The 27,022-nt window shown below is 35.0% G+C and overlaps 1 protein-coding gene across 5 annotated transcripts in view; it reads left to right on the plus strand.

Annotated features, from left to right (window-relative positions):
* The window catches only part of FOCAD (focadhesin), a 311,434-nt gene that overhangs the window by 118,238 nt on the left and 166,174 nt on the right, over positions 1-27,022 (plus strand). For all 5 annotated transcript variants that reach the window (XM_027105950.1, XM_027105949.1, XM_027105948.1 and 2 more), the window contains 4 exons: positions 23,766-23,870; positions 24,269-24,370; positions 24,891-25,021; positions 26,890-27,016. In XM_027105950.1, coding sequence (XP_026961751.1) covers positions 23,766-23,870; positions 24,269-24,370; positions 24,891-25,021; positions 26,890-27,016 — 465 coding nt within the window. The remainder of the gene's footprint in view (positions 1-23,765; positions 23,871-24,268; positions 24,371-24,890; positions 25,022-26,889; positions 27,017-27,022) is intronic.

The following is a 27,022-nucleotide window of genomic DNA, read 5'->3' on the forward strand; positions in this document are numbered from 1 at the left end:
ACATAAATATATTAGATGTATGTGCCCACCATCCTAGAACCAATAAACTATTTTCCAATGTTGTCATGTGTTATCCAAACTAATTGATGGAACAGTGTGGATTCCAGGGACAGGGTTAAGGTTGGGTTAGATTATATTAAAATCTTATTAAATGAAATCCTATTAATTTAGGGTTCAGGGTAATTTTATATAAGCTGAGTTCAAACATAAGCTGATGTTGATGCTGTTGTTTTTAGGCAGTTTGAGTTTGTTCATTTGCATTAGTACAATGAATGTGCCAATTTAAAAATGATCAAATTATCTATTCATTAAGACATATCAGCAGGGACTGGTACTTGGCAACACTTGGCTAATTAGTTTGTTACAGTATATATGTGACAGTAATCGAATTTTATTTCTTTAACATTTTTCTCTAATCCAGTCTTGTCTACCTTCATTGTTTCTAGTAGTCTGAGTTATTAGTGATAATTATACTGGTGGCATTTTACGGTACTTATGTGTATTTAGTTGTCAGATTGTATTCAAGTTTTAATGATGCAATTTGATCTGCATTAAGTGGATTTATCATGGAATTACCATTTAGCTTGAAATATTGTAGATACCTTGTTTTTTTTAGGTCCCATTTTATTTATCAAGCATTTTCAAGCCATTGATTTAGTCATTCAACATATATATATATATTATATACCTTCTATATGGCAAGTTCTGTACACTAAGAGGAAAGGACATGGTCTTTGTTTCCAGGAATCATAGATCCTAGTCTTTTGCCAGAGGCATTAAAAATTACTTTTCAGTACGAGGTGGTAATTGCCATTGTGGAGGTATGTAAGTGTCTCTGGAACATACAGGAAGAGGCCCACAAGTTTCCCTGATGCAGGGTAAAGGAAAGGCGTTCTAGCAGGATAGGGAGCATATGCAAAGACACAAATCTGTGGCAGGTCACAGTGGGGTAATGAGACAGCAAGTAGTACTGTATTAAACCGGGATATGTAGGGTGAGGGGAATTGATCCTGGAGTGGATACTGAGCAATTATTTGGAAGGAAGATCCTAAAGAGTTTTGCAGTCAGTCAGGAGATAGGAATTTATCTAAAGTATTGGGGTAATGAGACATAGAGGAGATAAAGTTATATAACAGGATGTTAGAAGTTTTGGTGGGGACCTTAAGATACCAAAATGAGTTTTGAGACAGAACACCCAGTAAAACTTGTAGAGTAGTAGGATTAAACCTCGATGTCTGAGTACTATTGCAGTTTTTAACCCGTTACTCACATCCAAAGGTCTAGAAGTTAGGAAATGAAAAGTTAGGTGAAGAAAAGAGGGAGGATTCTTGGAGAAAGTTGCTGCAGTGCTGAGTCCTACCAGCGCCAGCCCCTTATCTCAAGCCTAGTGACAGAGATTGCAACAGAACCCCACATCCCCTCATCCAGCTTGAAGTGAATCCCTTGCAGTTGGGGTGGGCAGGCATGTGCCATGGGTTGATGACTTCCCCAAAAATCTAACGGAGAGTGATGCACTGGCTAGCTATTGTGATAGTGGAAACAAAGAGAGAGCCACGTAGGGATTGACTTGCATGTCTAGAATTTGTCAAAGCAAAAGATATATTAGTGTTTCCTCTGGTTAAAATGTGGGCAGCAGGAGCAAGAGAACTAGAGTGGAATTGTCTCAGCTCATTTTAGAGGTTTGCTTAAGGAGTATATACGCCTCTGCTGAAAGAAGCAGGATTCCTAGAGGGTGTTGACCAATCAAACCAGAAGAGAGCATCTCGCCTGCATCAAAAGTCTAAACAGAACTTAATCTGACAGGTTTGGGCTGCTTGCCATGGAGGAGTAGGAGAATCCCTTTGGGGCAGGAGAGCTGTAAAGACACTCCTAGCCCTGTAGCAAAGGAGTGCCGATACTCTTCCTCAGAGGGGCCTGCCCAGATTCAGAGATGGAAGGGGGAAGCGAAGCCTATCAGCATCAATTAAAGGTAGTAAGGTGAAGGGAACCCCTGAGAATTCCTGCAGCTGTCACTACAGCCCTTTGCTGCAGAGATTCTGGGCGTAACTTTCCTAATCTCATCAGCAAGGCAGTAAGAAATGTGTAGACATTCTTAGGTTTAGGCTTCTGTGGGCATTGAACGATGCTGAACCACTCATGATAGCAGAGATTGCCAGATGGTTGGTTTTCATTTAACACCTTTTCCTTTGGTTTCTGTTTTTAAATCTTTTGTGCTTTGCTGAGGTTTACAATGGAAGTCTCAAAATTCACTTTATCTAAAGATTTTCTCGGTAATATCATATTGTCTTTATAATTAATGGCGCGTTGTTGAAATGTTGCAAAGCATAAACGTAATTGCAATAACCGGTTATGTCCGTTCTGTCCCTTTTTATGTTTTTTGTCCTTTGAGACATTAGTGGAATTTCATTTAACCCACGTAGAAACTAGAAACGAGGAGCCTTATACACATTTCTGTTGCCTGGTGAATTCTTGGTACCTGACTTAAAGTGCTCAGGGAGCATTTGATGAGTTCTTAGTTATTTTTTGAAACCAGGGTGGGTTCAGGCAATGGTCTGCAAAATTGCTGAAGGAAGTCAGGAATCTTTTTTAAAAAACAACAGAAAAATGAAGACTCACGCATGCATATATTAGGTCGTCTTGAATCAAATCCTAGCTGAAGCTGTAATGATACATGCTGTTCATGAAAGACTTAATACAGTCTTTCTAATTGGATGAATTGTCTTGTTGTGCAAAAACTGTTATTACACTGTGTGTGAAACCAACCATGCTGCAGGGGAAAAAATTAAATCGCCTGACTCAGAGGTCACTTGTGAATAGTAACACAAGATCTATTACCGTTATTAGAGACTCTGGAGGACATTCACCCTTTTATGGTCTTTCAACTGCTGGAATGAAATATTTTAGTGGTAAACGACACCCTTCTGGGAAATCCTCCTAAAGATTCTTTTTTTTTTTTTTGCTTTTTGTATGTTTTAAAAAAGGGGGAGGGGTCTCAGGGAAAAAAATCACATTGTTCCTTTCAGATCACTTTCAAAGTTTACTTATTTTGATTTGGTGTGATGACAGTTGCTTTTAAATGTTCCTCATTACACCGTTCTTAATCTAAGTCTATTAGTTCTACACTTTATCTTTTGTAACATGTCATGCACATTCTGTAATCTTTTCCATAGGGAAATTCATGATTGCATGCAAGCTCAGAGACCAGGATGTATGTGGTTCATGTCAAAATCTGGATTAAGCACTTTAAAGTACATGAAATGAAAAGTCTATCTGCTTATTATGTTTATCTTCTTTTAAGGGTCTTTGAGTGTATATAAGACAGATTATGTGAGTATATATTGTAGCTCTGCATGGAACCATGCTGAGCGGTAATTTTAGGAAACACTTTAAGAAGTGAATGAATAGCTATTGATCTGAGGTGAAGCTTTATAACACAGTTATTAATTTGGGAACCAGAGTACCTTTCCAATAGATTACATTCATTATAAACTGTCAATCCATTTGTTATTATTTATTACCACTCTGGAGCCTTCTGCTTTTTTGCTATATGGTTGAGATTAGTTTTTGTGGGGATTGGAAAGAAATAAGACTAGCTATCAATAGCTTTGAAAATAATTTGGATAGATTTTTTGTTAATTTTGAAGTCAAATAACTGACTTTTTCTCTTCCCGTTATTGGATTCCAGCATCTGTTTTTCTTCTTCTGAAGCTTCCTTACTTTATTGCCCCAAAGATATGGAACTGTTAGAGTGATGTGAATAGGCATATAAATTCTGTTGGATTTCTCAGTGCCTGCTTTTGTTACAGGTATTTTGATGGGTTCATTAAAACATATCTGTTGAAATGGGGGTTGGTAAGAAGGAATAGAAGGAAGAGACTACATTGTCAGTAAGAATAATACATAGATATATGAGCTTCACTTGAAAATAAAAATAATTTTGTAAAATTGTAGATAGAAACGCTTTGTCAGGTTGCTAATGAGAGGCTTGACCTAGCTGCTGCTGCTGCAGCATCTTTGGGGATGATGAGAGATGCAAAATGCACTGTTGCTAGGCAACTCTCTTGGCTGCCTTTGGAGCAGGTTCATATGTGCTAAGAGCTAATGAATCCTCATGTCTGCTCTTTGAAACTGTTCAAAAGCCCATGAAGACATACCCAGACATTTAGCATTTACAAGTACCTGAACCATTCTTGCCATGCCATTTAACCATTAAAAACTAAGTTGATGATTTAGTGTGTATTGAATATTGCTTATTTTTTCAAGGTAGATCAAGATTTAAGCCCTAATAAATATGTTTTCAAAAAGGAGCTCAGTAAGGATGAATTAATTTTGATCGATGTTAATTAAATTATTCTATATGAAGGCTTATTTTAAATATGAATGCTTTTTTCCCCCCAAAAGTGATAAGTTGTTGGAATTGGCCTTTTGTAAGCCTCATAGAAAGTTTTTAATTACACTGTCTTCATGCCTTGCTCAGCCCAAGGCCATTATTTCTGAAGATGATAAGAATCTGGAATTTTTATCAATATTTTATCAATATTTGTAAGATCCCATCCAATCTCTAATAATACCTACCTCTCAGAGGTGTTGTAAGAATTACAAGGTCCTGTGCATGAAAAGACTTTGTAAAGTGCCATATAAATGCTGTGTTTTTTTTTTTTTTTACAGTGAATTTCAAGGAATTGTCTGAATTCACAAGAATTTTATGTTACTAGATAATTAACTATTATTCAGGCTTATTAATATTTTGGTGTAGGATATGGGATAATTGTGAGATTTCTAGCCTGTAACTGTTTATATTTTGATTGCATTAACCTGTGATTTCTCTTAATGTCATAGCACCTAGTATAATACCATGTGATAGAAGGCACTCAATAAATATTTATAACTTAAGGTTTTATGAACCTCCTGTATAGAATATCTAAATTGAATTGTTTTTTGTAATATTGTAAAATATACTGGAGATTTGTTATAATTCTGCCTATACCTGTGTTCTCTCAGCTTTAAAATGAGAATAATAGAAGAATCCACCTCATTAAATTCATCAGGTGGATTAAATGAGATAATCCAAAGTATAATACCTGGTTTATAATCAGTGCTCAATAAAAGTTATCTATTACTAAAATTGTAGTTTATTTTTATAGCTTCTTTTATTTATTTCACAATTATGTATCTGCTACCTCATGTTCTAGGAGCAGTGCTATGCTATTTTGCAAGATAGACATGCTCCTTGCCCATCTGAGGCTTATTGTCATCCTTTATCCCCAGTACCTGAAAAGAGAGACATTAACTGTTTTCAGTGTGCCTGTGTGTGCACGTGTGTATGTGCTTTTTGTTTTTTTTTTGCGGTACGCAGGCCTCTCACTGTTGTGGCCTCTCCCGTTGCAGAGCACAGGCTCCGGACGCACAGGCTCAGCGGCCATGGCTCACGGGCCCAGCCGCTCCGCGGCATGTGGGATCTTCCCGGACCGGGGCACGAACCCGTGTCCCCTGCATCGGCAGGTGGATTCTCAACCACTGCGCCACCAGGGAAGCCCATGTGTGTATGTGTTTTAAAGGGGATAGAGAATAGTGCTGTTCAATAGGAATATAATATGAGCCACATATATAGGTTAAAATTTTCTCGTAGCCGTATTTTTTAAACAGTGAAAATAAATAGGTGAAATTAATTTAAAAATATGTTTGTTTACCTCAATATATCCGAAACTACATTATTTCAATATGTAATAATAGATAATAATTTCAATATGTAATCAACATAAAATTATTAATGAAATATTTTATACATATATATTTTTGGTACAAAACTTTCCGTATCTGGTGTGTATTTTACCCTACAGCACATCTCAGTTCAGACTCACCACCTTTAAGGGCTGATTAGCCACATGTGGATAGTGGCTACTGTGTTGAATAGTACACGGGTAGGTACAGTAAAAAAAAAAAAAAAAAAAAAATCCCAATTTTCATTTATTTGATATAAATGTACCAAGTATTTAGAAATACTCTTCTCATTGGCTTTACTGGGCTAAAATAGCCTCACAGTCTCTGCAGTGAAATAGAAACCTAAAATGGTTAAGAACAATAATTCTTTTTTTTTTAATTGACCATAAAAAAGTCTTTATTTACTAGGTTTACAAAGATCATAATGAGATGGTGCATTGATAAAAGGAAAGAACAGGTGGAGAGTATTAAAGAAAGCAGTTGAAAGGGTATTTCATCATATTCATTATAAAGTTATGGTATAATTAGAACAAATTCTTAAAATGGGGTTTTCCGGGTGGTACTAAGAGGGCGATGGACTGTCAGGCAGATGTTTTTTGGATGGAAGTAGTCAGTCTCAATACTTCACAGTTTGTTAACTTTTTCTTCCTCCTTTAGTCAGTCTTGAGTTGAATTCAGCTCATGTTCATGAGTATTTGCTATACGTGTGGTCTTGGGCAAATTCAAAGAAGAATAGGAGCAGGGTTGCTACCTGTGAGGTGTTCACAGACTAGTGTGGGCAGCACTCTTGAGAATGAATAACTGTTACCCAAAGTATACGGAAATAAAGGTGTTTACAAAGCTAGAGCGACAAACAATACTTAGGGTATTCTTTGCCCAGAAAGTGGCAAACAATTACTCTTTTATCCTTAAACATTTTTCATGGTTGTAAAACATTATTTTTTGTGGTTAGTGCATGAATAGTTGAACCATCAGTTTGAAAAAGGAGAGACACACACAAGGTTCAGCAGGCAAGAAGGGCTAGATTTGCCTTGAAAACTAAGCTGAGCAAGAAGGCAGGGGAGAAGATGATCAGACTTTGTTCCCTGACATGAACAGTCTTCTTTGGGCAGGATACCTGCAGTCTGTCTCATTCCTCCAGTGAGCCTTTGCTGAGTCCTAATGCTGCCTTGTTTACTTCCTACTCTTCCTGCCTACTAGTCTTATAGCTTCTCGTCATTTAATAGCCAGTTCAGTCCCATCACATACTGAAATACTGCTGAAAATAACTTTAGTAAAACATTACTATATTAATTACATTTATTAATATAAATAAAATAATATTTTATTTTACTAAAGTAATATTCTTGTAATATGTGATTGTAGTATGTATCCAAACAATATAGTAGTATGTACAAGTACTCGTAAACAAATATATTTGTCTTAATGCACCTTCTCCCCTCTGAACCCCGAATATATATGCACACATATGCACACAAAGCCATTATGTTATACTAAATATATGCTCCTTTGCAGTTTGTGTTTTTCTCTCATTAATACGTTATAGCCATCTTTCCATGTTATAGGTGTAATTTATGGTTTTTGAAGGATGCTGGTGTACTATGGTGTATCAGCAGTTTAATGTACGTAACTCTTTCCGTATTGATAGATATTTAAGGTGTCTGTGTTTCTTTTTGTTACTGTTGTTGCCGTTACAGATAATGTGGTAGCAGACAACTGAGGAATTCTTGGGCACCTCAGCCTTTTATGATAGCATTGTTCAATAGAACTTTCTGCAATGATGGAAATGTTCTGTAATCTGTTTTCCAAAATGGTAGCTGCTAGCCACGTGTGACTTTTGAGCACTTGAAATTTGGCTAATGTGACTGAAGAACTGGAGTTTTAATTTTATTTAATTTTCATTAATTTAATTTCAAATGTAAATAGCCATATGAGGGTGGTGGCTACTGTGTTGGGCAGCCCAGCCCTAGAATCATTCCCTTCCTCTGAAAAATGAAAAGCAGTCATTATTATACTATTTAGTATTTGCAGTTATCAAAGATTGAATTGTTTTCTTGTTCTTATATCTTAATTTCTGTCTATAGAAATTATTTTTTATGATTTTAACCTTCAAAGTTGAGTTTGGGGGGCTTCCCTGGTGGCGCAGTGGTTGGGGGTCCGCCTGCTGATGCGGGGGCCGCGGGTTCGTGCCCCGGTCCGAGAGGATCCCACATGCTGTGGGGCGGCGGGGCCGGTGGGCCGTGGCCGCTGGGCCTGCGTGTCCGGAGCCTGTGCTCCGTGGCGGCAGGGGCTGCGGCGGTGAGGGGACCGCGTACCACAGAGAAAAAAAAAAAAAAAAAAGTTGAGTTTGGCTTTTTCAGTCAATAATGGTGGAAATTTTAATTGTGAGTTCCATGACTAGACTGTAAACTGCTTGAGAACAGGGACTGTCTTCTCAGTTGTGTCGTAAAGCCTAACACAGCACCCAGTGTGCAATTGTCCCTCAAATATTTTTGATTGTTAGGTGTATAACTCATAGGAGAGTTTACTGTTACTATTGATTGAGAAATATTCTAGAAGTTGTTCTTTTAAAAAATCCTACGTAACATTTTGTTTTCTTACTTGCTAGTTACTTTTAAAGCAGAGTATGAAATACTGGGTCAGGGGTCTCCAAGACTATGCCCAGGTTTGTTGATTTGCTTTAAGGACTCACAGGACCCAGTATTTAGTTGCAACCACAACTATGATTTATTACAGCTAAAGGGTAAAAGCAAAATCAGCAAGGGCAAAGGTTCATTGGGTGAAGTCCAGAAGAAACTGGGCACAAGTTTCCAAAAGTCCTCTCCCAGTGGAGTCACACAAAATGCACTTAATTCCGCCAGCATGGAATCGTGACAGCACATGTGGAGTGTTGTCTAGTATGGAAGCACATTAGAGATCTGTGCCCAAGGGTTTTATTGGGGGCTGGTCAGTTTAGGCACAGTGTTGTATACTGTGTTTGTACAAAGAGTTTAGGCACATTCCTATTAGTAAAGAATGGTAGGAACCCTACCAAAATCCATTTTCTGAGACTCTACTCAAAGGCTAACTTTGCAAGCAGGCTTTTTAAGGATGCCATTCTCAAGCCTGCTACGTTAACTCGTTTCTGCACAAATATTTACTTAAATCTTGATTAATTTGGGCTGTGTTTTATATTTTTAAGTAGTAGGTCCTGACAATTTCCTCTCATATTCTCCTTTTTGATATTTGAGTATATCAAATATATATATACCTTAAACATCTACTCAGTAGGTGGTTATCATTCCTTATTGAGCACCTCTGGTTACAGAAAGCTTAGTGCCCCCTGAGGCATCCCATTCAATTCTCTAAAAATTTCTCTTAAAACTTCTTTTCCATATTAAACCCAAGTATGCCCTTCAGTTTGGGCCTTGGGATTACATGAAACAAACCTAGTTTGTCCTTTATATGTTACCCTTTAAATATTCACAGATAACTTGTCTGTCTTCAATTCTTCTGTAGTACAGGAACACAGAGTTTTCTGTTTCTCTTTGCCCTTTTTTCTTTGTGGTTATAACAACAAATTCTATTTACAGTATGTTTTTTTTCCTGGCATATGTTTTGCACATTGTATTGGTGTTTTATAATATGGAGGTTTTTATTGTGTTTTGCTTTTTTTTAGCTGATTTACTCTGACATGATATTGTATGTATATTGGGGGGAATCTTGTCTCCTAAATTTTATTGAATTTCTGATTTTTTAAAAAAATACATTTATGTAATGAGACTCCTAGATTAGAAGATTTTTAATGTTTTATTATGAAAAATTTCAAACATATTCAAAAGTGGATAGATAGTATAATAAACCTGATGAATCCATCCCTTAGCCTCAACAGTTATCATTCCATAGCTGGCCTGTATCTCTTGTACTCTTCACTCTCCAGTCCCCAACTCAGAAGTGTTATTTTGAAGCAAATCCCAGATTAGAGCTAAACTTCTTAAATGAAGTTTGAAATTTTTCTGTTTAGAAACATTGTATCACCTTTTACTCCCCCATAATTGTGTGAGAATATCTGTTTCACTGTATGTTTACATTGTTTTAGAAGTTAAAAATATTTTAAACTTTAGTATGTGAGAAAATTATCTTGTTATAATTTTCAGTTTTAAAAATTAGTAGTGAGATTTAAAGTTTTTATTCGCTCCTTTTCTTTTTCTCTTTGAGTTTTAGATATATATGCTGTGTCCGTTTTGGAGGGGGAAATCTTTATGTATCTTAAGAATTTTTGCATTCTTTATTTCAAGTATCAAATCACTGGTTGAAAAATCTCGTGTGTGTGTGTGTGTGTGTGTGTGTGTGTGTGTGTGTTTTCTGTTTCATAGCTGACTGTTAGTGCTTTACTGTGTGGCAGAGATTGGGTTAGTTTGGGTGTAGAATTCTGCATTGGGACCCATTTTTATTCAAAATCTTTTTTGTTTTCTTCCACTGCTTCTATAGGTTGCAGTGTTGCTGTGGAGAAATCCAAAGTTATTCTGATTCCTGAAATCCTGAGTATATGTTTATGTGAACCTAATTTTTGTTTTTATTTTTCCTCTCTGGAAGCTTTCAGAATCTTCTCTTTGCCCCATACTCTGTAATTTCAATGCCGATGTGTATTAGTGTGAATCTTTTTTCCTCTGTTGTGCTGGATAACTGGTGGCTCTTTTAATCTGGAAATCCAGGTCCTTGAATTCTGGGGAATTTTCTTTGTTATTTTGTCATTAATTTCTTTCCCTCTACTGACCTTGATCTTTCTTTCTATAACTTCTCTGGCTTGGACCTTGAATTCTGGACTGGTCTTATATTTTTCTTATCTTTTGTTCCCCTATTTTCTTCTCTCTACATTTTTACTCCACTTTTGAGGAGAATTTCCTTAACTTTATCTTTCAACTGTTGTTGAATTTTTTTGTTGTGCTAATATGTGTTTAAATTCAGTAGCTCTTTTTGTTTTCTAAATGTTCTTGAATTGTAGCCATCTTTACTTTCGTTGTTTTAATGCATAGTGAGCTATTTTCTTTCTAGAGGGCATGTAAATATTCACTTAACATTTCTTCTAGATTCTTTAATCATTATTTCTCTTTGATATTTAATTCCTGAATCCATTTGGAATTTTTTTCTTACGTGGTAACGTGTTAGGATTTCTCCTCCCCATTAATAATCAGTCTTTCTAAAAACCATTCATGGATTAATCATCATCATCTTTTTTTTTTTTCTTTCAGTTTGTACTGTCTGCTTCTATCATGGGTGTCACTGTCAGTGTTTTCTTACTAACATTCATCTCTCTAGTCTAATATTATTCCTTGATGCAGAAGATTATGCAGGATAGGAGTTTACTAAATCTGTTTTTTGTCATTCCTTAACAATACACTGTCTACTCCAAGCAATTGAATGTCTTCCTATTCATTGTTGCAAGACATTTATATCAATCCTTTTTTATGTTACTGGCTTTTTTCATTAATTTTACTTCATTCTGGGTGTGAATCTTTTTGGTTAATATAGCTTTCTAGTCAGGTCATTTGTTTACCATTATTCATGTAAACCCTATTTAATGTTAAGGCTTTCATTTGAGACTGAATTGGGACCTTATAAATACAATTCATGGTATAAAATATCTACCACTTATTTATACTTAAAAGGTTTTTTGTCACTGAAGAAGGAAAGTGAGGATTTGGAGTCATACTTTATGTTCAGCCAATTTTTATTGACCATTTAATCTTTTTTTCCCTCAAATGTAGTATGAATTGGCTCATGTTTACCATTGTCAGTCTTGCATAGTTTTTCATATTCCAGTAAACTGATCTGACTGTCATAGCTTTGGGATCCTTGAGCAATGTACTATATTAATACATTCAAAGCATTGACTCTCTCTAGTTTTATTACATAGTTGCTTATCTCACTGAGCTGTATTTAATTATATCTCATTGTTGGAGGGCATTCAGACTCCTTTCAACTCTCTGACTTAAGACTTACTGTCAGTGACATATGCAGTAGTAGAAATCGACTGTACCGAATTGAAAGGAAAAATACACACATTATACTTTACTTAACAGGATATTGGCTTTTCACTTTTGTTCTACCAGTCAGACTACCAAAGATTTAGATCTTACCATGATAGAAACATAAAACCGCCTTTTTTTAGGAAGGAAATTTTATACTTTCAGGAATTCAGTCATTATAGTTATCATTTATAGCAAGTTGTTAAAATGTTAGCAATTGAAAGAAGTTGTGGTTATACTCCTTTTTCCCACTGGTGATTACATACTAATAGTGTGACTATTACTTTATAATTTAAGTTTTCTTATACCATGTTCTAAATACATAAATTGCCAGACTCTGAGAGATAATTAAATTCAGAAGACTAAGGAGGCTAACCTAGAAATTAAGTTTAGGTTGAGAAAGGTCATGATTATTTTCTTCCAGGTATTTCAGACTCCTCAAGTGATATGATACTTGACTTTATCCATTCTAGTTTGTCGTATATCCTCTTTTTTTCCATACTTTGAGCTCCTGTGTTGCTGAACTTATTTTTCTACGTACTGGGAAATTCTTACCTCAGATTCTGAAGATGTCCTGGTAACATTTGATATCCTGGTAACACTTACCTAACAGGTAAATTTTTCTGATTCAAAGTTATTTGGTCAGAGTACTATCTTTAAGTACGTTTCTTTGCAAGTGGTAGGCTTTTAATAATTGGATACCGAATGAAATAGCTGCAACACTATTATAAGATCCATCTTGCAAATAGAATTTGAGCAGATAAAGGAATTAGGAGTAGTTTATGCATTCTAAAAGCACTTACAGTATGCCGGAACCTGAGATTCAAAGGTGAGGAAGATGCCATCCCTACTTTTGGTAAGGCAAAGTGGCAAGTACCTGGGCTCTTCAGAGTTAAATTGCTTTGCTCTAGTGCTACCTCCAGTACATACTAGCTCTGTTACCTTGAGCACATTATTTGGCCTTTACAAGCTTCAGTTTTGTCATTTCAAACATGATAATCATGATTTCTATAAAGTGCTAAGGAGAGCATTTACAGTTGCTGTTCAATAGATGTTAGCTGTTACTGTTGGAGGAGTCATTATGGATCAGATGCTCAGGCTGAACTGGAATAAGGCTAGAGTGAATATCAGATAGAAAGAAGATTGCCCAGTGGGAGCAATCTTCTAGATACCTATCTTCCCTTGACCTTATCTGACTCTCAAAGGTTAAACTTCAAGACCCTAGACCACTTATTTAATTATATGCTGTGATATAAATATAATATGAATCACAGAAGGAAAAAATTATACTGTGTTTACATTACTGTAATGTTGCTGTGTTTCTGCAGATTCCTTACAAGTAAAGGCAACAATTAGTTTTTCAGCACATCCCTCAATGGACTGCTTTTCACTGTATTACTTAAATAATAAGTAGATACCAAAGTAGACATGTCAAATAATTGAGGAAGGTCGAATTAACTAATGTTAAAAAAAATCATAGTACATTATGCCCCTTTTTTGTAGAATAAATAATTTTAAAAAATTTCTGTCAATGTTAAAATTATTAAAGAATGTATTTATGCTTTTTTTTATATGTACCATCCTAGCATATTCACTCTTTGTTTTATAAAATTTCGTGTTTTTCTGAATCATGGTGTAGTACACCTGAAACTAACACAGTATTATAAATCAAATATACTTCAATAAAAAATTTTTTTTTAAATTCATGTTTTATCTTTTCATTTCTAACTTAACACATACTGTTATCTTACCACTGTTTTATAAATGGCAAATACACTTGTGTACATAGATTACTTCCATTTTTTCACAGGAGAGAGTCTTGTGCGAAGATGGTTCAGCACTTATGCAAGGATATGTATAAAATATGATCTAAGAATGTGCTTTTGTAGTTCAGGTCTAGTTTTGTAAAACGTAAGTCTAAAAAGTTAAAGAAAACCAGATATTGCTTTGGATTTTTGCCTCTTACTTCCATAAGATGATCATGCCTTGAATTATTTTCTTCACTGGTATCTTAATTTTTAATACTAATTTATAGCTATATCTCTTATATAGTATTAAAGTATGAGTCTCTCATGCTTTTAAAAAAGAGGGTAGTTATAAACATTTATTATATCTCTCATCTGAAAACTAAAATGAATAATAACAAAGCCCTTTGTATTTCTCAATTTATAAGTGGATAGCCTACTCATGATTTTCATTATAGAACTCTCTGAAAGATTATGCTACTTTCTGTGTAGCCTCATACAGTGTTGCCAACATGGATATTTTTCGTGGAACCCAGAGTTAAATTTTTCTACTCTGTTCTTTATATGATTGACTCCAGGTAGGTACTGGGTTTTGTCTCTCCTGCCTACTTTTTCTGGATGTTTTGTCTGATTATAGGGAGAAGACTTACATAATAGCTCTTTATCCTATTATGTACAGCCTGAAATCTTCTATCATTTTCATTTCCGCCAGGATAGAATAGAGGGGTGAACTGAGACGTCGACTTCCATCCTCATTCTGCCACCAAGTAACTGTGTGATCCCTCTGTGCCTCACTTCCATCATCTGTAATATAAAGTCATTTACCTAAATGAACTCGACAAGACTCTTCTGACTCTTAAAAAACAATCTCATGGTTCTTTTTAAAATTGTGGTGTAAAACACGTAACATGAACTATACCTTCTTATCAAAATGTTAGGTATACTGTATACAATTTTTCATCTTGCAAGACTGAATATCTGTACCCATTGAACAGCAAGTCCCCATTTCCCCCTTCCCCCAGCCCCTGACAACCACCATTCTACTTTCTTTTTTTAAGACTGACTACTTTAGATAGTTACACAAGTAGAACCATGTGATATTTGTCCTTCTGTGACTGGCTTGTTTCACATAGTATAATGTCCTCAAGATTTATCCATACTGTAGTATATGACAGGATTTCCTTTTTTAAGGCTGAGTAATATTCCATTGTGTGTGTATACCACATTTTATTTATCCATCCATCCACTGATGGATATTTAGGTTATTTCCATCTCTTAGCTATTGTGAATAATGCTGCAGTGAACATGGGGGTGCTAATATCTCTTTGAGATCCTGATTTCAATTCCTTTGAAATATTTCAGTTATTTGAAACATTTTAAAATACTCATGTATTTTATTATAAAAACTAACAGTGCCAAGTTAAACAAGTCAAACAATTCAAGTTTGTTTATATTCCATAAAATATTACAGAAAATTGTGTTTCAATAAAGAAGACTCGTTTCAGAACAGGCAGCTAATAGCAACTGAGCATTTAATGTTTTTTTGTGAATAAATTTTAAAAGAGACTACTGCCTGTCCTGAATTTCCAGAAGTGGGATTGCTGGATCATACGTTAGTTTTATTTTTAATTTTTTGAGGAACCTCCGTACGGTTTTTCATAGTGACTGCACCATTTTACATTCTGCCAACAGTGTACAAGGATTCCAGTTTTTCTACATCCTTGCCAACACCTGTTATTTTCTAGTTTACTGGTAATGGCCATTCTAACAGGTATGAGGTGATATCTCACTGTGGTTTTGATTTGCATTTCCCTGATGATTAGTGATATTAAGCATCTTTTCATATACCTGTGGCCATTTGTATTTCTTCTTTGGAAAATGTCTATTCAAGTCCTTTGCTCATTTTTTAAAATCAGGTTATTTGTTTGTTTATATTTTTGTTGTTGAATTGTAGGGTTTCCTGGTATGTCTTGGGTATTAACCCCTTATCAAATATATGGTTTGCAATTTTTTTTATTATTCCATATGTTGCCTTTTTTTACTATGTTTTCTTGGCTGTACAGAAGCTTTTCAGTTTGAAGTAGGCCTACTTGTCTTTTTTTGCATTTGTTGCTTGTGCGTTTGGTGTCATATACAAGAAATCAACGCCAGGAGCAAAGTTAGGAAGCTTTTACCCTATGTTTTCTTCTAGGAATTTTATAGTTTCAGGTCTTATGTTTAAGTCTTTAATTCATTTTGAGTTGATTTTTGTGTATGGTGTAAGATAAGGGTCCAATATCCTTCTTTTGCATGCAGATATCCAGTTTTCCCTGGATTTGTTGCAGAGACTATCCTCTCCCCATTGTATATCCTTGGCTCCTTGTCATAAATTAATTGATCGTATATACATAGGTTTATTTCTGGGCCCTCTATTCTATTCCATTGGTTTATATGTTTGTCCTTGTGCCAGTATCATACTGTTTTGATTACTGTAACTTTGTAATATGTTTTGAGGTTATTCAGGGTCCTTTGTGGTTCCATATGAATTTTATGATTGTTTTTCTATTGTGCAAAAATAAAATTCCATTGGGATTTTGACAGGGATTACATTGAATTTGTAGACTTTTATGGGTAGCATGGACATTTTAACAATATTAGGTCTTCAGATCTATGAATGCAAGATGTCTTTCCATTTATTTGTGTTGTCTTTAATTTCTTTAAGCAATGTTTTGTAGTTTTCAATATTCAAATCTTTAACCTTGTAGTTAAGTTTATTCCTAAGTATTTTATTCTTTTTGAGCTATTGTAAATGCGATTGTTTCCTTAATTTTCTTTTTGGATTGTTCATTGTTAGTGTATAGAAACACAACTGATTTTTTTTTTTTTTTGCGGTATGTGGGCCTCTCACTGTTGTGGCCTCTCCCGTTGCGGATCACAGGCTCCGGACACGCAGGCCCAGCGGCCATGGCTCATGGGCCCAGCTGCTCCGCGGCATGTGGGATCCTCCTGGACTGGGGCACGAACCCACGTCCCCTGCATCGGCAGGAGGACTCCCAACCACTGTGCCACCAGGAAGCCCCACAACTGATTTTTAATGTTTGTTTTGTATCCTGCAACTCTCCTGAATTCATTTACTAGTTTTAATTAACTTTTTGGTATGTGGAATCACTAGAGTTTTCCACATACAAGATCATGTTATCACAGAGATAATTTTACTTCCTCCTTTCTTTTTTGGCTGCGTTGGGTCTCAGTTGCAGCACACAGGATCTTTGTTGCAGCATGCAGTATCCTCCATTCATTGTGGTGTGCAAGCTCTTTATTGTTGCACACAGGCTTCTCTCTAGTTGTGGTGAGCAGGTTTTCTCTCTCCAGTTGTGGTGTGTGGGCTCCAGAGCACACGGGCTCTGTAGTTGCAGCATGTGGGCTCTCTAGTTGAAGCATGTGGGCTCAGTAGTTGTGGCACACGGGCTTAGTTGCCCTGTGACATGTGGGATCTTAGTTCCGCAACCAGGGATCAAACCCGTGTCCCCGGCATTGGAAGGCGTATTCTTTACCACTGGATCACCAGGGAAGTCCCTACTTTTTCCTTTCTGATTTGGATGACTTTCATTTTTTTTTCTCACCTAGTTGTTCTGCCTAGAATTTCTGGTACTATGTTGAATAGAAATGGCAAGAGTGGGCACCCTTGCCTTATTCCTGATCTTAGAGGAAAAGTTTTTCGTTTTTATTTTTCAGTATGATATTAGCTGTGGGCTTTTCATAGTCATAGAGCCTTTATTATTTTGAGGTGAGTTTCTTCCGTTCCTAGTTTAGTAAATGTTTTTGTCATGAAAGTGTGCTGAGTTTTGTCAAACACTTTTTCTGTGACTATTGAGATGATCATGTGATTTTATCTTTCATTCTGTTAATGTAGTTTATAACATTGATTGATTTTCATGTTGAACCATCCTTGCACTCCAGGGATAAATCCCATTTAGTCATGATTTGTGATCCTTTCAATGTGTTGTTGAATTCTGTTTGCTAGTATTTTGTTGAGTCTTTTTGCATCTGTGTTCATCAGGGATGTTTGCCTGTAGTTTTCTTTTCTTGTAATGTCTTTGTCTCGTTTTAGTATGAGAACAATGCTGGTCTCATATAATGAGTCCAGAAGTGTTCCCACCTCTTCAATTTTTAGGGACGAGTTTAAGAAGGATTGGTGTTAATTCTTCTTTAAATGTTTGGTAGAATTCACATGTGAAGTTATCTGGTCCTGGGCTTTTCTATGTTGGGAGGTTTTTGATTGCTGACTCAATCTCCTTCTTTATAATTGGTCTGTTCAGATTTTCTATTTCTTCGTGATTCAGTCTTCGTGAGAAGTATATTTCTAGGAATTTAGCCTTTTCTTCTAGGTTATCCCATTTATTGTAGTATAATTGTATATGGTTGTCTCAAAATCCATCGTATTGTTTTGGTATCAGTTATGTCTCTTCTTTCATTTCTGATTTTATTTGAGTCTTCTCTCTTTTTTTCTTAGTCTAGCTAAGGGGTTGTTAATTTTGTTGATGTTCTAAAATACTAACTTTTAATTTTGTTGATTTTTTTCTGTTATTTACTTCATTTATTTCTACTTTAATTTCCATTATTTCCTTCCCTCTGCTAACTTGGAACTTAGTTTATTCTTCTTTTTCTAGTTCCTTGAGGTATAAGATTAGCGTATTTATTTGAGATACTTTTTCTTTTTTAAAATTGAAATATAGTTGAGTTACACTATTACACTAATCTCAGGTGTGTAACATAGTGATTCAAAATTTCTATAGATTATACTCCATTTATAATAATTATAAAATATTGGCTGGATTCCCTGTGCTGTACAATATATCCTTGTAGTTTATTTATTTATTTATTTATTTGTGGTACGTGGGCCTCTCACTGTTGTGGCCTCTCCCATTGTGGAGCACAGGCTCCGGACGCGCAGGCTCAGCGGCCATGGCTCGCGGGCCCAGACGCTCCATGGCATGTGGGATCTTCCTGGACCGGGGCACGAACCCATGTCCCCTGCATCTGCAGGTGGACTCTCAACCACTGCACCACCAGGGAAGCCCTAGTTTATTTATTTTATACATAGTAGTTTGTATAAACTTAATCCCCTATCCTTATATTGCCTCTCCCCTCTTCCCTTTTCCCACCAGTAATGACTAGTTTGTTCTCTACATCTGTTAATCTGTTTCCTTTTTGTTATATTTACTAGTTTGTTTTATTTTTTAGATTCTACATGTAAGTGATAGCATACAATATTTGTCTTTCTCTGTCTTATTTCATTAAGCATAGACCATCCAGGTCCATCCATTTTGTTGCAAATGGAAAAATTTTATTCTTTATTTATGGCTGAGTAGTATCCCATTGTGTGTATGTATATATGTGTGTGTGTCTATATCACATGTTTTTTATCCATTCATCTGTTGATGAACAGTGTGTTATTTAGTTTCCATGTATTTGTGAATTTTCCTGTGTTCTTACTAATATTTATTTCTAGATTCACTCCACTGTGGTAAGAAAAGATACTTAGTATGATTTCAGTCTTCTTAAATTTGTTATTTTGTGACCTAACATGTGGATCTTTCCTGGAGAATGTTGTGTATGCACTTGAGAAGAATTTGTATTTTCTTGCTGTTGGATGGAATGTTCTGTATATGTCTGTTAGTTTTATTCGGTCCATAGTGTTGTTCATGTCCTCTGTTTTCTTATTGATCTTCTGTCTGGATGTTCTATTTATTATTGCAAGTGGAATAATGAAATCTATTATATGTGTTGGTATCTATTTCTCCGTTCAGTTCTGTCAATATTTGCTTTGTATATTTGAGCATACTTATATTGCTCTGATGTTGGGTGCATATATATTTATAATTGTTTAACTTCCTGGTGAATTGACTCTTTTATCATTATATAATGTTCGTCTTTGTTTCTTGTGACAGTTTTTGACTTAGTCTATTTTGCATGGTATAAGTTATGCTATCCTTGCTTTCTTTTAGAGGTTACTATTTGCATAGAGTATCTTTTTTTGTCATTTTATTTTTAGCCTATGTGTGTCCTGAAATATAAAGTAAATCTCTTGTAGACAGCATTTAGTTGTATCTTTTAACTTTTAGCCACTCTGTCTTTTGATTGGGGAGTTTAATCCATTTACATTTAAAGTAATTATAGATCAGGAAGGACGTAATATTGCCGTTTTGTTAACTGGTTTTTGTCTGAATTATAGCTGTTGTGTCCCTCTTTTCCTCTCTTTCAGTCTTTGTGTTTTGTTGATTTTTTTGTAGTGAAATACTTTGATTCCTTACTCATTATCTTTTATGTATCTTCTATAGGTATTTTCTTTGTGGTTACCATGGCACTTAACTGAAACCACCTTACATGTATAATAGCCTATTTTAAGCTCGTAATAACTTAACTTTAATTGCATGTAAAAGTTCTACTTTTTCAACCCCCCCCCCACACACTTTATGGTATTGATGTCACAACTTACATCTTTTTATGTTGTGTATCCATTAACATATCTTTATAGTTAGCTATTTATATTTATGTCTTTATCTCCTATTCTAGTATTAAAAGTGACATATTACAGTATTCTATATTTTTCTATACATTTACCTTTATCACTGAGCTTTATACTTTTATATATTTTTATGTTGCAGTCTAATGTTCTTTCCTTTCAACTTGAAGGACTTCCTTTAGCATTTCTTGTAAGGGAGGCCTAGTGAATGAACTCCCTCGCTTTTGTTTATCTAGAAAAGTATTTCTCCTACATTTTTGAAAGAAAGTTTTGCTAGCTATAGTATTCTTAGTTGGCTGGGGTTTTTTGTTTGATTGTTTGCACTTTGAATATATCATTCTGCATGCCCATCTGGCCTACAAGATTTCTACTGAGAAACCTGCTGATAGTCTTATGGGAGGGGTTTCCTTAATGAGTCCATCATTTGAAATCAAATTTTTTAAATCAAGGACTTGAATTCTGAAGGAGGGAGAGAAAACATTGAGTTTTATGAAACCAGGAGGTCTTGAGACAGTGAATTATAGGGCACCTGCCGGCTTATTTTAAATTTAAGGTAAAGGCAGAGTATTCATTCTCTGCTTTTTTTTGCTTCCAGAGAATAGAAGACTCAAGAGCAGAGGAATCAAGAGCCCATAATGACATCTCAAGTAAATCAATAAATACACATATGTCTTTTCATTTGGAAAACAACAGCTCAGACTTTATGCAAAAAATGTTTTCCACACATATATATCTATATCTATGTTTTCCTAATGAAATAACACCTATTTTCTTTTTCCATTGATTTGAGAATTTAATATGAACTAGAATAGCCTCAAGATCTAAGATTATTTGCTGTAAAAATTTCCCACTTTGTTTTTTAATTTCTGAACTTACCAGAGAAAACTAAACACCCTTACATACTTCTTTAGGTCTGAGGATCATGAAGGAGGTGTACTCTTTAGCATAAGTAGAATACTTTATTTCTTTCCTGACAATATAATTTAAACATTTGTTAAAAGCCATATAATAAAATACACTATTTTGTAAAATGCCACTATATGTACTGATTGCCCTTCTCAGAACTAAGAATCTGTCAAACTGTCTTGGTAGAGATCTTCCCAGAAGGAGTAATTCATTGAGGCCTGTGCAGTGCAATCTAAGATAACCTTTTTTAATTAAAATGGGGAATTAAAAAGCCAATTCAAAAATTTGTTTCCTTTCGTTTGCTCAAGGTGAGGGTGCTGGAACTTCTGTTCCAATAGAGCCCCGGCAGTTGTTAAAAACATCATAAATTCTGCCTGTGTGTTGTGTGTCTGTAGCCATTACATGTGTAGCTCCAAATGCCGCTGTGGTATGTGATGGTCAGGCCCATTAATGAGTCAGTGTTTAACTGTCACTTTTTTGTTGGTAGGGTTAGGAGGATTTTTTTTTTCCTTCTTGAGATTGAATTAAAATATATGTCTTCTAAGCTTAGACGGAACAAGTTTTCTAAGACTACAGCAGATAGAAGAAGTTTATCAATTTCTGGGTAACAAACTTGTCAAATGCACTATAAGGAAAATAAAATTTTTTTGGCATTGCATTTTGTGCCATCAAGTAGAGATCCTTGCTCATAATAGGTGTTCACCTAATGATTTTAAAATGTAGTTTTATATATTTATTAAAAATATAAAAATAATAAAATATACATATAAATATATTTTATATATATTTATAATATATAACTCACATGCCATTTAATTAATTCATTCAAAGTGTACAAAGTGACTTTTAGTATATTCACAGAATTGTGCAACCACAATGACAGATAATTTAAGAACATTTTCATCACCACCAAAAGAAACATTGTACCCATTAGCAATCACTCCCCATTTTCTCCTATACCTCCCCGATCCTAAGCAATTACTTTCTGTCTCTGTAGATTTGCCTATTCTGGACATTTCATATAAATGGATCATATAATATGTGGTCTTTTGTGACTGGCTTCTTTTACTTCACTCGATGTTTTCATGGTTCATCCATGTTGATTACTTTTTCATGGCAGAATAATATTCTATCATATGGATATGCTGTATTTTATTTATCCCTTCATCAGTTGATGGATATTTGGGTTGTTTCCACTGTTTGGCTATTATTAATTATACCTCTGTGAACATTCACATGTAAGTTTTCGTGTGGATGTATGTTTTAATTTCTCTTGGGTAGGTACTTAGGAGTACAGTTACTAGATCATATGGTAATTCTGTTTAACCAGTTGAGAAACTGTCAGACTGTTTTCCAAAGGGGCTGCACCATTTCACTTTCCCACTGGCAGTGTATGAAGGTCCCAATTTCTCCACATCCTTGCTAACACTTAATGTGGTTTCAAGCCATCCTGTTGGGTATGAAGTCATGCATCATTTGATTTTGATTTGCATTTATGTCATGGCTAATGCTGATTGAGTATCTTTTCATGTTTTTTTTTTGGCCATTTGTTTATCTTCTTTGGAGAAGTATCTCTTTAGATCCTTTGCTCTTTTAAAATTGAGTCATTTGTCCTTTATTATGGAGTTGTGCGAATTCTTCATATATTCTGGATGTAAGTTCCTCATTAGATATATGATTTGCAAATATTTTCTTCCGTTCTGTGGGTTGTTCTTTTCATTTTCTTTATAGCGTCTTTTGAAGGACAAATATTTTTAATTTGATGAAATGTTTTGTTTTCTTTTGTTGCTCATACTTTTGGTGTCATATCTAAGAAGGCTTTGCCTAACTCAAGGTCACAAAGATTTACTCCTATATTTTCTTTAAGAGCTTTACAGTTTTTGCTCCTACATTCAGGTCTGAAATCTATTTTGAGTTAATTTTTACATGTGGTGTGAGGAAGGAGTCCAAATTAATTCTTTTGCCTATGGAAATAGTGTTGTCAAAAATCAAACACCATTTTTCAAAGAGACTCTTCTTTCTGCATTGTATTTTCTTGGCCTTTCTGTCTAAAATCAATTGACTTAAATGTAACGATTTATTTCTAGACTGTGAGTTCTATTTCATTGATCAATATTTATATCCTCACGTCAGTACCACACTATTTTGACTGCTGTAACTTTGTAATAAATTTTGAATTCGGGAAGGTTGAATCTTCAAATTTTGCTCCTTTTGAAGATTGTTTTGGCTCTTCAGGATCACTTATTTTCAAATGAATTTTAGGATCAATTTCTGAATTTTGGCAAAGAGGCTACCTGGGATTTTGATAGGGGTTGCATTGAATATGTAGATGTATTTGGGAAATAGTACCATTTTAACAATATTAAGTCTTTTGATCCACAAATGATTTTGCTCTTCTTATTTTATTGTGTCATGCATAGGGATTGAAGTATGAACGTGGAGGGAAATTTTTGTCCATTAACCCCCCCATATTACAATTGGTTTTAATTATTTTACATTGGAATAACCATTGAATATTCCACTATGCTACTCATTAGAACTGTAAGCTTCTTTAGGGCAGGATATGTATTAATTATTTTTGTATTGCTGAGAGTTTATGTCATAGTTGTTTAAGAAAAGCATTTTTTTAACACCAAAAAACCCCTGTAATATGTATATGTGTATAAAGGGATAGAACAAGGGCTCACAGGTAATTATAAAAGAGATAGAATATTAGCAGTACTTTGAAATTACCATTAATAACAAATGGCTAACTGACATTTTTTTAGGCTTTAAATTCATATATATTCATAGTATTCATTTGGAGAAAAATGAAATATTGCTTTATCGATTGATTTCTTTTAAAAGGCATAATTTATATGTTCTTTAAATTCATTTTAGGTACCAAATCTGATTCCAGTTTTGATGTTCAAATTAGGAAGACCACTGGAACCTGTGTTATACAATGATATCTTGTATACTTTGCCTACACTTGGTGTTCACAAGGTTTGTATATTAAGCGACTTACTTTGGGGCAAAAAGAAAGTGAGACATGAATTTTGTTTGTTGTCATGTGAAATTTTGACCCTTTAATTTTGCCTTGATCACTGCTTCCCTTGTTGGGCCAAACATTTTTGTTACAATATTTAAGAATTAATTTTTAAAAATCATTTTTTCATCAAGTTTTCCCATTGGCTGTTGTCTGAGATTGGGTCTTTATGCCCCCAGAATTGCTAACTAGCTCCTCCCAAAGCTATCTCCAACCTCTGAGGAGATGGGTAATACTGTAGTAAGCTTCCGTTTCAGTCTTTATTTTATAATAAGAGGTTTTTAAGTTCCTTTGGTAACCTTGGGGTTATCCACATTTGCATTTATGAAACCAAAGTTTCTTCAATGTTTGCTAGGTGTGCATAGGACAAATTCTACGAGTAATTCAACTTCTTGGAACCACTCCGCAACTAAAAGCTGTCACTTTGCGCTTGTTGACTTCTTTGTGGGAAAAACAGGTAAGCTCAGATATACAGTTGTATGAGTAGTAAGCATGTCCCTTTCACTGAAGAAAGGTAATTTTGTCATTATGCATGACACTTCTTTGATATAGTAATATTAGTGACATCAATGATTGCATTGAGAAATTTTGATTTAGTGTACTTTTGATCTATAATGTGGTCAGTTGTGATTGACTCTCAGAGAGAAATTGAGAATAGAAAATAATCTTATTTCCTTAATTCTGAAATTTATTTTTCGATTTGTGTGGAAAAAGTGATAGAAATATAAGTGATTAGAGCCTTTGTAATTAGAGTGAGATTTTGCCACTTTTTTCTTGTTTTATGAAATGAACAGTACATGGATCTGTAAGAAAATCCCCAGCAATCATAACAGCATTCTTTTTTTCTGATTAGATGAAACACATTATAATTTGCAATGCAGATGTAAGATTTAGACGTGAAAATGCTGCATAAAAGGAGACAATTATTATTCAACTCAAGTTGTGAAATTACCTTTTTTGTGAAATTGCCTTTTTAGGATCGTGTCTATCCTGAACTGCAGCGTTTCATGGCCATGTCCGATGTGCCCTCTCTGTCTGTGGGCAAGGAGGTCCAATGGGAGAAACTGATAGCTAAAGCAGCATCGATCAGAGATATATGTAAGCAAAGGTAAGACATGCTTGACCTTTGGGAATGTATATCATGATATATTATTTTGCATTTAATTTTTTTATTGCAAGCAAGAAGCAAGGAAAGATAGGCAGAGGATGTTTGAATAAGAATAAATGAATATTAAAGTCAAATTGTCTGATTGTAAAATTTAGTAACATCAGACAATAGCTTTGAGTAGCAGGCATGTCTTTTCAGGTCTAGACTTATATCTAGGTTTAGAGGCTATTTATATATCCTTTTCTGTGTAATAATTTAATGTTGTAATAAAACATATGATGTTACATTTTCTATTTTTCTATATATAAATTCCTGAAACCTAAGCAGTGGATTATCAGTCAAGCTGTTCTTTCTTATATTCTCCCTATGTTATGCTGATTTTTATAAGATGTTTTAATAGAGAAGGCCTTATTTGTAACTCATTGAATGGAATTAATTATTAGGAATTATTACAAGGAGGGAAATGACCTTGAATTCCTGTGTATGCTTTAGGGTTTAGGAAGACATGAAGATGTTAGGGAGATGACTCTGCTATTCTAGGTTATGGGTTAATAACTAGGCAGGAGGTGACAAGACTGAAATAACACTAAGCAAAGCTCCACCTTGCCAGATTTCTATTTTCTTGAATTAGGGTAAGGCCAAAATCTTAGAGAGGAAATAGATTTGATACATTTGAAATGAGTTATAATCCTGCAGTTTCACATATTGATTGAGCCACTGCACTGTAGAATTCTTGGAGCATCATTCTACTTTTGTCAGTGATGACACTGTGAATGGTACTTCCTGAAGCTGTGCAATGAATGGGTTGGCCCAGATGCTGATAATGTGGATGATTTCCGTTTCAAGTAAAATCTTGGATCAGACTGTATTTAAGCCTCAGCAGTTCTGCCTCTTTTCTAAGCTTCAGCCTTTTGGCAACACAAAAAACATCTTAGTCTAAAAGTTACACACGTGTTAACCCAAGACTTAAGAGTTTAGATTCTCTTGAGGTATAGGCATGGAAAAAATTTAGAGATGATAGCCGACATTTTAATTTTACATACTTAAAGATGAGGCTCAGGAGACGTTAAACATCAGATCAGATCAGAGTCTGCTGAAAACTTATTCAGTGAACCTTTCAGTTACCATCTCGAGATCCGTCAAAATTTTCCAGTTTTGTTAAATGATTTCCATTTGGCGGACAGGGAAGCAATAGAATTCAGTCAGGCAATTTTTTCAATTGATATTTTGTTAAATAGAGAGAAGTATTATATCGCTGAGGGGTTACAACGAATGCAGACCTGAGCATTTCTTTATGAAGTTAAAAGCATTCTGGGGGTAGCACAATATATGTGGGATAGAGGAAGGAGAGGAGGATGAGTGAGTGAATCCAGCACAGTACCTGGCATGAAGTAAGTGCTCAGTCAGTTATAATTCATATTATTATGATTTTATCATCATTATCATCGTTATTGTGATAGGCATACCCACCTTAGTTTGTAATACTGCTATGACCAATCATCTTCTGATCTCAAATCCCTGGGTTTACTGATGATCTCAATAAGGTAAGTCAGTTCTTTTCACTATTATTATAGACTTGAGTTTTTGTCGATTCAGACAATAGGTTTTGTGATTCAGGGAGAATAAAATTTGTTAAGGAGTGTCTTCTTTTTTGGGTAATAATACCAAAAATGAGCCTGAAGTTACAGCAGAAATGATGAAGATGCAAATCTTTGAACAAGAGCATATGGTATTCTTAGTTGCGGGTCAACGTTTGATAGGCACAAGAGTAAAGAAAAGCATTAATGTTTTTGTTCAGGCAAAAGACCTTGGAGTAGTAATATAGTTCTTTGGCTTTAATCTTGTGTCTAAACTGTCGTTTTTTGTAGGCCGTATCAGCACGGTGCAGATATGCTGGCAGCTATTTCCCAGATGTTGAATGAATGCACCAAGCCTGACCAGGCTACTCCAGCAGCCTTGGTGTTACAAGGTCTTCATGCACTCTGCCAGGCTGAGGTGGGC

This window comes from Aethalodelphis obliquidens, unplaced genomic scaffold (assembly GCF_003676395.1).
Source record: "Aethalodelphis obliquidens isolate GAN/ISIS:26980383/991018 unplaced genomic scaffold, ASM367639v1 scaffold7, whole genome shotgun sequence".
Lineage (NCBI taxonomy): Eukaryota > Metazoa > Chordata > Mammalia > Artiodactyla > Delphinidae > Aethalodelphis > Aethalodelphis obliquidens.